A 14632-nucleotide genomic window follows, 5' to 3' on the forward strand; every position below is an offset into this window, starting at 1 on the left:
TGAAGGGAGAGGAGTGTGCATGCGAGTTGTCCTTCCATTGTGCCCTTGAACATTGGCAGAACCCACTCTTATTTTCTATTTGGGGTAGGCTACATTGGAAGACTGGCAGTGGCTTAGACCCAAAGCATGAATTGCAGATTTTCTTTGTCCATATACTGCTCTACAGTAAGGAAACAAATAAGTAATGTTGAACTTTCCCTTTAAAACATATGGACTTTTATTTAGAAATGTAGGCTGCATGCCGGCTCCTCTCATCCCCCTCCACACCTACCTTGTCCCTCCTCCTCGTTCCTGACCCGCCCTGCGGGTTTCCCTGTGCCACTGCGGTGAAACCAACGGTAAAAGAGGATCTGGTTTAAAAAGTAAACAACAACCTGAATATCACGAGCGAGACCCCCCGGTTTATATAGTTTTTTTTCTTTCCGTTCACATCTCCGGGTCAACCTATTTCATCATCCAACCGGCAAAATGGTAAGCAAACGGCCGCGACACTTATTGTTACCCACCAAACGACAGAGAAACGCCACAGTAAATATGGTCAAATGTCTGCAGGTAGAGGGACTATAGTCTACGTTTTCTTGACAGTTTGTTGTGTTATTACCGTGTTATATGTGTCGCAGAGTGAGACGAAACCATACCGCCCTCCCTCGCAAGGGAAGAGGAAACGCTTTCCGTGCCAATTTCGCCTCTGTTTATTGGGCAGTGCTATGGCCGAGATATGCCCTTCCCAGTCGTAACCCTGTCTACGCTGTAAATCCAGCGATATGTTGTTATCCTAAAGTAGATACAAGTCAACACTCTCTATCATAGCATGTTGGGGGAAAAAAACATATTGTGCGACACTAGGAGATTTGACATGTTCTGCTTTCATGTTGTTTCCCCTGACCGTGAGTGAGTGACTATCTTGACCGATCTGTAGCCTACCCTAATTTGCTGTAATCTGCTTTATAAATAAGATTACATGGTGTGTACGTTGCATTTAGCAGGCAGGACTAGACATAAACAAATCAAGGAGAGGGGATGAGAAAAGACCGACGCATGTAGCCTTGGTGTTGCAACACTCAATAACCCCCTTTTATTTCGTCTCGCTACAGTGTGACTTAGTTCTGATCAAGATTACAAGGTAGCTACTGTCGCGCTCTCGAGCTCTAGCAACTTTATTTAACCTTTATTTAACTAGGCAAGTCAGTTAAGAAAAGGAAAAAAGGCCTCCTGCGGGAACGGGGGCTGGGATGAAAAATAAAAATATATAGGAGGAAACACACATCTTGACAAGAGAGACAACACTACAAACGGAGAGACCTAAAACAACAGCATAGCATGGCAGTAACACACGACAACACAGCACGGTAGCAACACAACATGACAACAACATGGCAGCAGCACAACATGGACACCTGCTCGTCCAACATCTCATTCCAAAACCATGGGCATTAATGTGGAGTTGGTCCCCCCCTTTGCAGCTATAACAGCCTCCACTCTTCTGGGAAGGCTTTCCACTAGATGTTGGAACATTGCTGAGCATTAGTGAGGTCGGGCACTAATGTTGGGCGATAAGGGCTGGCTCGCAGTCTCTGTTCCAATTCATCCCAAAGGTGTTTGATGGGGTTGAGGTCAGGGCTCTGTGCAGGCCAGTCAAGTTCTTCCACACAGATCTCAACAAACCCTTTCTGTATGGACCTCGCATTGTGCACGGTGACATTGTCATGCTGAAACAGGAAAGGGCTTTCCTCAAACTGTTGCCACAAAGTTGGAAGCACAGAATCATCTAGAATGTCATTGTATGCTGTAACGTTAAGATTTCCCTTCACTGGATCTAAGGGGCCCAAACCATGAAAAACAGCCCCAGACCATTATTCCTCCTCCATATAACTTTACAGTTGGCACTATGCATTAGGACAGGTAGCGTTCTCCTGGCGTCCGTCAAACCCAGATTCATCTGTCGGACTGCCAGATGGTGAAGTGTGATTCATCACTCCAGAGAACACCTTTCCACTGCTCCAGAATCCAATGCTGGCGAGCTACTTTTACGCTTCAGTACTCAGTGGTCCCATTCTGTGAATATGTGTTGCCTACCACTTCGCGGCTGAGCCGTTGTTGCTCCTAGATGTTTCCACTTCACAATAACAGCCCTTACAGTTGACCGGGGCAGTTCTAGTAGGGCAGAGTTTGATGAACTGACTTGTTGCCACATTGAAAGTCACTGAGCTCTTCAGTAAGCCCATTCTGTGGCCAAAGTTTGTCTATGGAGATTGCATGGCTGTGTGCTCCATTTTATACACCTGTCAGCAACGGGTGTGGCTGAAATAGCCGAATCCACTAATTTGAAAGGGTGTCCTCATACTTTTGTATATATAGTGTAGATCATTTTAGGCCAGCCAACAGGATACCACATCGATGAAGGCTCCACGGCTAGGCTACTCTGGGTTGTGAGTGACTGAGGTGGGGTGCAAGGAGGACGGCGGCACTTGCTTAAGCATGAATGACCTGATATGGGGACCGTATGCTGCCTAGCAATCGAGCACCACCCACATACATACATATCGACTGAGCGCTAGCCGGGTAGCACTAAACTAAGAGATAAAAGACGTGGCTTATTACCAGCACAAGTCATGATTCATCCTGTCTAGTTGCCTGGAGACGCTCCCTGTGTGGTGCCTGTCAGTGCATGTCTGCCCACTCACACAGGATTTATTAGCATAACTGTTGCATTGCTTCTTAGCGCAAGGAGCTAATACAATTGTGAACAGGCCTATATGATCTCATGAGTCCAGGTGAGCTAATGAAACATGCACCCCTGGACAAATCTTGGCTCTAGTATGATAACTGTGCATTGAATGGGTTCTAGAACAAGGAGCTAAGGTTGCATTTACACAGGCAGCCTAATTCTGACATTTTGCCACTTAATTGGTCCATCAGATCAGCTCTTCAGTCACTTAATTGATATTTTGACCAAATCGGATCTTTAGCCACTAATTGGGCAAAAGATCAGAATTGAGCTTCCGGGTGTAAACGCAGATCTCTTGAGTCCAGGTAGCCCAATGAAAGGTGTATACACCATCCGTTCTTGGAAATGTGATTTTTTTTCTTCCAATGAGCTTTGAAGACCTCCTGCCTATAAGGTATCAAACAGTCCAACGGGCAATCAGTCGAGCAATCCTGCATCTCAGCATTTTCACAGTCTGGCCAAACATAAGCCAGTATATGCCATATAGAGCTAGCTTTTACAGTCACGGTGCCTCGTGTAGGCCTTCTCACCTCTGTGCCGCAGACTTGGACTTTACACTCAGGCAGTTTATTCTTAATACATACCAATTCCCTCTTGACCACCCACCCACACACCCTACCAAATCCACACCATCCACCAACTCTGACAGAAGCATCAGATGGAAGGATGAAAGTCAGCTGGTTTACAACCTTTCTGCAGGAGTATAGTTTGACACCCTGCCCTAAACACACACACACACACACACACACACACACACACACACACACACACACACACACACACACACACACACACACACACACACACACACACACACACACACACACACACACACACACACACACACACACACACACACACGAGAGGATTAGCTAGTGAGAGTATTTAGCCTACTGATATTTAGATTATTCTTTTCAGATTAGCACGTAATCCGACCACATAGTGTTTCTCTAGCTCTCTTCCATTCATGTGGTTCTAGCTCTCTTCCATTCATGTGGTTCTAGCTCTCTTCCATTCATGTGGTTCTAGCTCTCTTCCATTCATGTGGTTCTAGCTCTCTTCCGTTCATGTGGTTCTAGCTCTCTTCCCTTCGTGGTTCTAGCTCTCTTCCATTCATGTGGTTCTAGCTCTCTTCCATTCATGTGGTTCTAGCTCTCTTCCATTCATGTGGTTCTAGCTCTCTTCCATTCATGTGGTTCTAGCTCTCTTCCGTTCATGTGGTTCTAGCTCTCTTCCATTCGTGGTTCTAGCTCTCTTCCATTCATGTGGTTCTAGCTCTCTTCCATTCATGTGGTTCTAGCTCTCTTCCATTCATGTGGTTCTAACTCTCTTCCATTCGTGGTTCTAGCTCTCTTCCATTCATGTGGTTCTAGCTCTCTTCCATTCGTGGTTCTAGCTCTCTTCCATTCATGTGGTTCTAGCTCTCTTCCATTCATGTGGTTCTAGCTCTCTTCCATTCATGTGGTTCTAGCTCTCTTCCATTCATGTGGTTCTAGCTCTCTTCCATTCATGTGGTTCTAGCTCTCTTCCATTCATGTGGTTCTAGCTCTTCCATTCATGTGGTTCTAGCTCTCTTCCATTCATGTGGTTCTAGCTCTCTTCCATTCATGTGGTTCTAGCTCTCTTCCATTCATGTGGTTCTAGCTCTCTTCCATTCATGTGGTTCTAGCTCTCTTCCATTCATGTGGTTCTAGCTCTCTTCCATTCATGTGGTTCTAGCTCTCTTCCATTCATGTGGTTCTAGCTCTCTTCCATTCATGTGGTTCAGCTCTCTTCCATTCATGTGGTTCTAGCTCTCTTCCATTCATGGTTCTGCTCTCTTCCTAGCTCTCTTCCATTCATGTGGTTCTAGCTCTCTTCCATTCATGTGGTTCTAGCTCTCTTCCATTCATGTGGTTCTAACTCTCTTCCATTCGTGGTTCTAGCTCTCTTCCATTCATGTGGTTCTAGCTCTCTTCCATTCATGTGGTTCTAGCTCTCTTCCATTCGTGGTTCTAGCTCTCTTCCATTCATGTGGTTCTAGCTCTCTTCCATTCATGTGGTTCTAGCTCTCTTCCATTCATGTGGTTCTAGCTCTCTTCCATTCATGTGGTTCTAGCTCTCTTCCGTTCATGTGGTTCTAGCTCTCTTCCCTTCGTGGTTCTAGCTCTCTTCCATTCATGTGGTTCTAGTTCCATTCATGTGGTTCTAGCTCTCTTCCATTCATGTGGTTCTAGCTCTCTTCCATTCATGTGGTTCTAGCTCTCTTCCATTCATGTGGTTCTAGCTCTCTTCCATTCATGTGGTTCTAGCTCTCTTCCATTCATGTGGTTCTAGCTCTCTTCCATTCGTGGTTCTAACTCTCTTCCATTCATGTGGTTCTAACTCTCTTCCATTCATGTGTTCTAGCTCTCTTCCATTCATGTGGTGACTCTCTTCCATTCATGTGGTTCTAGCTCTCTTCCATTCATGTGGTTCTAGCTCTCTTCCATTCATGTGGTTCTAGCTCTCTTCCATTCATGTGGTTCTAGCTCTCTTCCATTCATGTGGTTCTAGCTCTCTTCCATTCATGTGGTTCTAGCTCTCTTCCATTCATGTGGTTCTAGCTCTCTTCCATTCATGTGGTTCTAGCTCTCTTCCATTCGTGGTTCTAACTCTCTTCCATTCATGTGGTTCTAACTCTCTTCCATTCGAGGTTCTAGCTCTCTTCCATTCATGTGGTGACTCTCTTCCATTCATGTGGTTCTAGCTCTCTTCCATTCGTGGTTCTAGCTCTCTTCCGTTCATGTGGTTCTAGCTCTCTTCCATTCGTGGTTCTAGCTCTCTTCCATTCATGTGGTTCTAGCTCTCTTCCATTCATGTGGTTCTAGCTCTCTTCCATTCATGTGGTTCTAGCTCTCTTCCATTCATGTGGTTCTAGCTCTCTTCCATTCATGTGGTTCTAGCTCTCTTCCGTTCATGTGGTTCTAGCTCTCTTCCATTCATGTGGTAGCAGCCAGGAATCATGTTCTGACTTGTGCTGCTACAGACAGTTCATTGAGACAAGAGGGCCACAATAATAACCTCAAAGGTGGCAAATGGTAACTATTCTGTAAAACAAATCAAGCAGGTTAGTTGTAATCAAATGAGTCATTATATTAAAGAAAGAATGGTGCTATTTAGCAGATGCTTTAACCCAAAGAGTCTCACCGAAACACTTTGATCCAATGGTAGTCCATGCATACATTTTAGTGCGGTGACCCCAGCGGGAATCGAACCCACTAACCCACAACCGACAGGCAGCCCAACTCTGATCATCTTCAACTAACTGGTCTTTTTACCAAACAGATCAGAGTTTTTTTTTTGACAATATTTGGACATAATATCAGAATTGGGCTGCCTGTGTAATCGCAGACTTAGTTTCAACCTCCAACCCCCCCTCCCCAAAGAAGTGCTTGAAAATCAGTCGAATCAATATACATGCTCTCTGCATTAGTTAGTCTAACATATCATCTGTGTAAATACATTTCTGTATGTCATGTCAGGTGTCGGGCCAGGTGGAGAGTGTTAATGGTGCCAATTATATATGGAAGTTGGCCCTGCATCTACTTACAGTATTATCTTATAATTGGCATGTGTAATATACAATACTATATGAGATACGGTCAGAACCGGAGATTATTATTTTGGCGTTCGTTTTGAAGGCCTGATTGTGATTTGGACGACACGACTCCTGCTTGTTTGGACCGGAATAGAAATAACAAGGAGAGTTAGACCAGACACACATCCTCTCCCTATGGGTTCCCTTTATCCGGATGGGTATCTCTTCTAATTAGCTAGGCGTTGTTTGCCGTAGAGATCCATCAGCTGAACCAACAGTGTTGCCAGATTGTTAATCATGAAAAAATGTGTGTTTTGTGCTGTGTGCTAATTGATTCTGAATGAAACATACATTATTGATGAGAAAACACAGTCGGTGGCTCTCTCTCTTTCTCTGTCTCGATCGTTCTCGCTCGCTCTCTCGCTCGCTCTCGCTCTATCAATCCCTCTCTCTCTCTCTCCAGCTGCCTCTTTCTCTGTCCCCCTCTCCATAACTCTGCCCTCTGAGAGGCTTCATTTACATTTTAAGCAGCATATTAAGATGTGAGCTTTAATTAACACAACTTGTTTATTGATGAGAGGAAAAACAAAACAACCAGCCATGATATTTCTGACACAACCAACTGCATAGCCTAGTGGTTAGAGTGTTGGACTAGTAACCGAAAGGTTGCTAGATTGAATCCCCGAGCTGACAAGGTGAAAATCTGTCGTTCTGCCCCTGAACAGGCAGTTAACCCACTGTTCCTAGGCCGTCATTGAAAATAAGAATTTGTTCTTAACTGACTTTCCTAGTTAAATAAAGGTAAAATAAAAATGTAAAAATTCTGACACAGAAGAGGTGTTACTTCTGACACAACCAGCCTCGTTATTTCTGACACAACCAGCCTCGTTATTTCTGACACAGAAGATTTGTTATTTCTGACACAACCAGCCTCGTTATTTCTGATACAGAAGATTTGTTATTTCTGACACAACCAGCCTCGTTATTTCTGACACAACCAGCCTCGTTATTTCTGACACAACCAGCCTCGTTATTTCTGACACAACCAGCCTCGTTATTTCTGACACAACCAGCCTCGTTATTTCTGACACAACCAGCCTTGTTACTTCTGACACAGAAGAGGTGTTACTTCTGACACAACCAGCCTCGTTATTTCTGACACAACCAGCCTTGTTACTTCTGACACAGAAGAGGTGTTATTTCTGACACAACCAGCCTTGTTACTTCTGACACAGAAGAGGTGTTACTTCTGACATAACCAGCCTCGTTATTTCTGACACAACCAGCCTCGTTATTTCTGACACAACCAGCCTTGTTTTTTCTGACACAACCAGCCTCGTTATTTCTGACACAACCAGCCTCGTTACTTCTGACACAACCAGCCTCGTTATTTCTGACACAACCAGCCTCGTTACTTCTGACACAGAAGAGGTGTTATTTCTGACACAACAAGCCTCGTTATTTCTGACACAACCAGCCTCGTTACTTCTGACACAGCCAGCCTCGTTACTTCTGACACAGAAGAGGTGTTACTTCTGAAGCAACCAAACGGTAAGAGAGTTGACCTGAGGCCTAAACTTAGTAACTCTATAATCCTAAACACTCCCAATCTCCTTTCCTGTAGGCCTAAATCCTTACCTCACTCAACCTGCATTTATTTGACCAGTGTGGGCTACAATACGCCCAGAGCATTTTTATAAACAGACCTTTATTTAGAAAATAGTTACATCATGCATTGCCACGTTTTGGAATGAGACTGACCTTACCTCCTCTGGCTAAACTAGTATTCCACATAATTCTATACATCCTAAAAAATAGCTCTCTTTTATTAACAGATGTAAACCTTTATTTTGAAAACAGGCCTAGTTGCGTGCGTTGCCACGTCTTCCGAATGGGATTGATGCTGTCCGTATGACAAAGTGTAATGTATGTATGTATGTATGTATGTATGTATGTATGTATGTATGTATGTATGTATGTATGTATGTATGTATGTATGTATGTATGTATGTATGTATGTATGTATGTATGTATGTATGTATGTATGTATGTATGTATGTATGTATGTATGTATGTATTAGAGGTCGGCCAATTAATTAGGGACGATTTCAAGTTTTCATAACAATCGTTAATCGGTATTTTTGGACACCGATTTTCCTATTTTTATTTTACTTGATTTAATTATTATTATTATTATTTTTTTAAGTTACACCTTTTATTTAACCTTTATTTAACTAGGCAAGTCAGTTAAGAACACATTCTTATTTTCAATGACGGCCTAGGAACAGTGGGTTAACTGCCTTGTTCAGGGGCAGAACGACAGATTTTTACCTTGTCAGCTCGTGGATTTGTTTTTGCAATCTTCCAGTTACTAGTCCAACGCTCTAACCACCTGATTTACATTGGAATCCACGAGGAGCCTGCGTGGCAGGTTGACTACCTGTTACGCGAAGGCTGCAAGAAGACAAGGTAAGTTGCTAGCTAGCATTTAACTTATCTTATAAAAAACAATCAATCTTAACATAATCACTAGTTAACTACACATGGTTGATGATATTACTAGTTCATCTAGCATGTCCTGCGTTGCATGTAATCGATGCGGTGCCTGTTATTTTCTCATTGAATCACAGCCTACTTCGACAAACGGGTGATGATTTAACAAGCGCATTTGCGAAAAAAGCACTGTCGTTGCACCAATATGTACCTAACCATAAACATCAATGCCTTTCTTTAAAATCAATACACAAGTATATATTTTTAAACCTGCATATTTAGTTAATATTGCCTGCTAACATGCATTTCTTATAACTTGGGAAATTGTCATTTCTCTTGCGTTCCTTGCGAGCAGTCAGGGTATATGCAGCAGTTTGGGACGCCTGGCTCGTTGCGAACTGTGTGAAGTCCATTTATTCCTAACAAAGGCCGTAATTAATTTCCCAGAATTGTACATAATTATAACATAACATTGAAGGTTGTACAATGTAACAACAATATTTAGACTTATGGATGCCATCTGTTAGGTAAAATATGTAACGGTTCCTTATTTCACTGAAAGAATAAACGTTTTGTTTTCGAAATGATAGTTTCCGGGTTCGACCATTTTAATGACCAAAGGCTCGTATTTCTGTGTGTTATTATGTTATAATTAAGTCTATGATTTGATAGAGCAGTCTGACTGAGCGATGGTAGGCAGCAGCAGGCTCCTAAGCATTCATTCAAACAGCACTTTCCTGCATTTGCCAGCAGCTCTTCGCAATGCTTCAAGCATTGCGCTGTTTATGACTTCAAGCCTATCAACTCCCTAGATTAGGCTGGTGTAACCCATATGAAATGGCTAGCTAGTTAGCAGGGTGTGTGCTAATAGCGTTTCAAACGTCACTTGCTCTGAGACTTGGAGTAGTTGTTCCTCTTGCTCTGCATGGGTAACGCTGCTTCGAGGGTGGCTGTTGTCGATGTGTTCCTGGTTCGAGTTCAGGTAGGAGGTAGGAGAGGGACGGAAGCTATACTGTTACACTGGCAATACTAAAGTGCCTATAAGAACATCCAATAGTCAAAGGTATATGAAATACAAATCGTACAGAGAGAAATAGTCCTATAATTCCTATAATAACTACAACCTAAAATGTCTTACCTGGGAATATTGAAGACTCATGTTAAAAGGAACCACCAGCTTTCATATGTTCTCATGTTCTGAGCAAGGAACTGAAATGTTAGCTTTTTTACATGGCACATATTGCACTTTTACTTTCTTCTCCAACACTTTGTTTTGCATTATTTAAACCAAATTGAACATGTTTCATTATTTATTTGAGACTAAATTGATTTTATTGATGTATTATATTAAGTTCAAATAAGTGTTCATTCAGTATTGTTGTAATTGTCATTATTACAAATAAATACAAACAATTGTCTGATTAATCTGTATCGTCTTTTTTTGGTCCTCCAATAATCGGTATCGGCGTTGAAAAATCATAATCGGTCGACCTCTAGTATGTATGTAACACCAGGGAAGTAGCCAAGTTAGCGTTGTGGTGTTCTGAGAAAAGGGAAAGTTAAATTCTAATAGTCTAATCCCATGTATCCCCTTGCTCTTCGCTGCTTAAAATACCTTAGCACGTCTGGACTGGAGGGAACACAGTGTGTGTAAAGTGTGTGTAAAGTGTGTGTAAAGTGTGTGCGTGCGTGCGTGCGTGTATGTGCAGGCAATTTCCATACAGTGAAAACATTACACTTCACAACACATTATTACACACTACATCTACAATACATAATCCATAGGTACCTGTGTGTAAAGTGTGTGTGTGTGTCTCCACAGTCCATGCTGTTACATAAGGTCTAGTGTTATCTTTTTCTTTAAATCTGATTGTACTGCTTGACTGAGTTACATGATGTGGAATGGAGTTCCATGTTGTCAAAGGCCTATGTAGTACTATGTGTTTCCCGTAGTCTGTTCTGGCCTTGGGGACTGTGAAGAGTCCTCTGGTGACATGTCTTGTGGGTTATTCATGAGTGTCTTGAGCTGTGTGCTAGTAGTTTAAACAGACAGCTTTCAACATGTGAATAGTAGTGATGAAGTCACTCCCTCCTCTACTTTGAGCTAGGAGAGATTGACATGCATATTATTAATGTTAGCTCCCTGTGTACATTGAAGGGTAAACTGTGCTTCTCTGTTCTGGGCCAATTGTAATTTGCCTATGTCTCTCTTTGTGGCACTTGACCATATGACTGGACAGTAGTCCAGGTATGACAAAACTAGGGCCTGTAGGGCTTGTTTTGTTGATAGCAGTGTCAAGAAAGCAGAGCAGCACTTTATTACGGCCAGACCTCTCCCTATCTTAGCTACCATTGCATCTGTATGTTTGACCATGACAGTTTACAATCCAGGGTTACTCCAAGTAGTTTAGTCTCCTCAACTTGCTCAATTGCCACATCATTCATTACAAGATTTAGTTGAGGTTTAGGGTTTAGTTAACAATTTGTCCCAAACACAATGTTTTTAGTTTTTGAAAAATGTAGGACTATCTTATTTCTTGACACCATTCTGAAACTGACTGCAGCTCTTTGTTAAGCGTTTGCAGTGATTTCAATTGCTGTGGTAGCTGATGTGTGTAGTGTTGAGTCATCAGCATACATAGACACACAGGCTTTAGTCAGTGCCAGTGGCATGACATTTAGTAAAGATTTTAAAGAAGAAAGGTGCCTAGATAGCTGCCCTGGGGAATGCCTGACTCTACCTGGATTATATTGGAGAGGCTTCCATTAAAGAACACCCTCTGTGTTCTGTTAAGACAGGTAACTCTCAATCCACAATATAACATGGGCTGTAAAGCCATTACACAAATGTTTTTTCCAGCAGCAGATTTTGATTGTTAATGTCAAAAGTTGCACTGATGGCTAACAAAACAGTACTCTCACAATCTTCTCTCAGCCAATCATCAGAAATGTGTGTAAGCACAGTACATGTTGAATACTCTTCACTATGAGTGTGCTGAAAGTCGTTTTTTTAATTTGTTCGTCGTGAAATTGCATTATTGGTAACAGGCTGATTGGTTGGCTGTTTGAGCCAGTAAAGGGTGCTTTGCTGTTCTTAGGTAGTGGAATGACTTTTGCTTCCCTCCAGGCCTGAGGGCACACACTTTCTCTGTAGGGTTAGTTTGAAGAGGTGGCTAATAGGAGTGGTGTCATGCCTACTTCCACTCCGGTGCTCGACGTCGCCGGTCTACTAACCACCGGCCCTGTCAAAGTCATTACGTACACCTGTTCACCATCATTACGTACACCTGTTCACCATCATTACGCACACCTGTTCACCATCATTACGCACACCTGTTCACTATCATTACGCACACCTGTTCACCACGATTACGCACACCTGTGCACCCTCATTAAGCTCACCTGTTCACCATCATTACACACACCTGTTCACCATCAATACACACACCTGTTCACCATCATTACGCACACCTGTTCACCATCATTAAGCACACCTGTTCACCATCATTACACACACCTGTTCACCATCATTACGCACACCTGGTCACCATCATTACGTACACCTGGACATCATTATTTCCTTGATTACTCCCCCTTTATTTAGCCCTCAGTAGCCATTAGTCACTAGGTAGTATTGTTTTGATTCACATTCTGCACACATCTTATGTTTTGTTTATCTGCATTTATTCATTCTTAAAATCACCTTCTGCACCTGCTTCCTGACTCCCGGCGTATACGTAGCAAGTGGCAATATCGTCCGCTATCATCCTCAGTAATTTTCCACCAAAGTTGTCAGACCGAGGTGGCTGGTCATTGTTGATAGACAGCACAAATTGTTTTTCACCTCGTCCACATGCACTTTACTGAATATAAATGACAATGTTTGTCTTGTAGGTTCAGAATTAGTTGTTATCATGTCATGCCTAAGTTAGCTAATCTTGCCAATGAATAAATTAAATGAATGATGGCGACGAGTTCGCCTTTTTACCCAATATTTCATTTAATCAATCAGAGTCTAAGCCCTGTCTAAGCCAGGGGATGGGGGTTCTACTAAGCTATATGGAATTGTTTTTGGAAGGTACTAAGCTATTTGGAATTGTTTTAAGAAGGTCATACCAAGGATCATTTTAGCTCATTTTTTATTTTAAGACCCCTGGAAGTAAAAAAAACCAAACATTTATTTGATTAAAAAACATATCTTCCTGCTATTAGCCCATTCAAACGCATGGAACAACAGATAGTCCCCCCCCAAAAAATATCAAAAGGAATTTTGTTCTGAAGTATCTCTCCTATATCTGAGAGATATAAGAACAATTGGGAATTTTTATTTTCTATCTTTAAAAAAAAAAATTACCCCCACATTTTTGGCATTACTGTCCCCATATATACTGTACTTACATACATTTTTTCAACTGGTACTCGCGGAGCTTCAGACAAGTTTTGTGAGGCCTGTGAGTATCCTAGAGTAAGAGATGTATAGGAAATGTTCGTGAGAGTGACCGTTGTGCAGAAGGGGTCATATTAGGGGGTCCTATTAGAGTCTAGCCTGGACGGAGACACGAGTTTCCTGACTCTTGACGAGGCCATAGAGCAAAACGGAGAACACCATTGTGTTCGTAAGTGTCTCTTCTTTCCATAGAGGGTCATAATAGGTTGTAGGCTAATACGTTTGTAGACCGTTTGGACGATACAGACCGATTCTCAGGCTGTCACAGGGTCTGACAAACACCTCTCTAGCTCTGTCACCTTTCTCTCCAGATGTGGAAGTGTTACATAGGCTGTGCAGCCAATTCTGCCCCACATTGTAACAAAACAGATAATAGCCTGTTGTGTCTTAAATGGGTGGAATTTACACCAGTGAGCAGTTCTGCATTTGTGACAGATTTCACACCAGAGGCTCTACACACACACACACACACACACACACACACACACACACACACACACACACACACACACACACACACACACACACACACACACACACACACACACACACACACACACACACACACACACACACACACACACACTCTCTCTCTCTTTCTGCTCTGGCTCATTTGCAGTCAGGCTTTGGTCTCTGTCGGAAGTCACTAACATTCAGGCTTTGGCCTATGTCACGCTATGTCATAATCAGGCTTAGGCCTATGTCACGCTATGTCATAATCAGGCTTAGGCCTATGTCACGCTATGTCATAATCAGGCTTAGGCCCTACGTCACTGTCTTGTTTCAAGCAAGCTAATGCACAAGTGACCAGACCTGGGTTCATATACTATTTAGGGTGACTTACAGACAGTACCAGACCTGGGTTCAAATACTATTTATGGTGACTTACAGACAGTACCAGACCTGGGTTCAAATTCTATTTAGGCTTTGGTGACTTATGTCATAATCAGGACAGTACCAGACCTGGGTTCAAATTCTATTTAGGCTTAGGTGACTTAGAGACAGTACCAGACCTGGGTTCAAATTCTATTTAGGGTGACTTAGAGACAGTACCAGACCTGGGTTCAAATTCTATTTAGGGTGACATAGAGACAGTACCAGACCTGGGTTCAAATACTATTTAGGGTGACTTATAGACAGTACCAGACCTGGGTTCAAATTCTATTTAGGGTGACTTAGAGACAGTACCAGACCTGGGTTCAAATACTATTTAGGGTGACTTGTATATAGTACCAGACCTGGGTTCAAATACTATTTAGGGTGACTTGTAGATAGTACCAGACCTGGGTTCAAATACTATTTAGGGTGACTTGTATATAGTACCAGACCTGGGTTCATATACTATTCAGGGTGACTTGTATATAGTACCAGACCTGGGTTCAAATACTATTTAGGGTGTTTCAAA

General features: G+C 42.5%; 1 protein-coding gene across 2 annotated transcripts in view; it reads left to right on the top strand.

Annotated features, from left to right (window-relative positions):
- Positions 1 to 281: 281 nt before the first annotated feature.
- The window catches only part of LOC124048080 (calcineurin subunit B type 1-like), a 43976-nt gene continuing 29625 nt past the window's right edge, over positions 282 to 14632 (top strand). For both annotated transcript variants that reach the window (XR_006841175.1, XM_046368492.1), the window contains exon 1: positions 282 to 471. Coding sequence is in view for 1 of the 2 variants with exons in the window: in XM_046368492.1 (XP_046224448.1) it covers positions 469 to 471 (3 nt within the window). In the remaining variant the exon portion in view is untranslated. The remainder of the gene's footprint in view (positions 472 to 14632) is intronic.

Source organism: Oncorhynchus gorbuscha, linkage group LG11 (genome assembly GCF_021184085.1).
Source record: "Oncorhynchus gorbuscha isolate QuinsamMale2020 ecotype Even-year linkage group LG11, OgorEven_v1.0, whole genome shotgun sequence".
Lineage (NCBI taxonomy): Eukaryota > Metazoa > Chordata > Actinopteri > Salmoniformes > Salmonidae > Oncorhynchus > Oncorhynchus gorbuscha.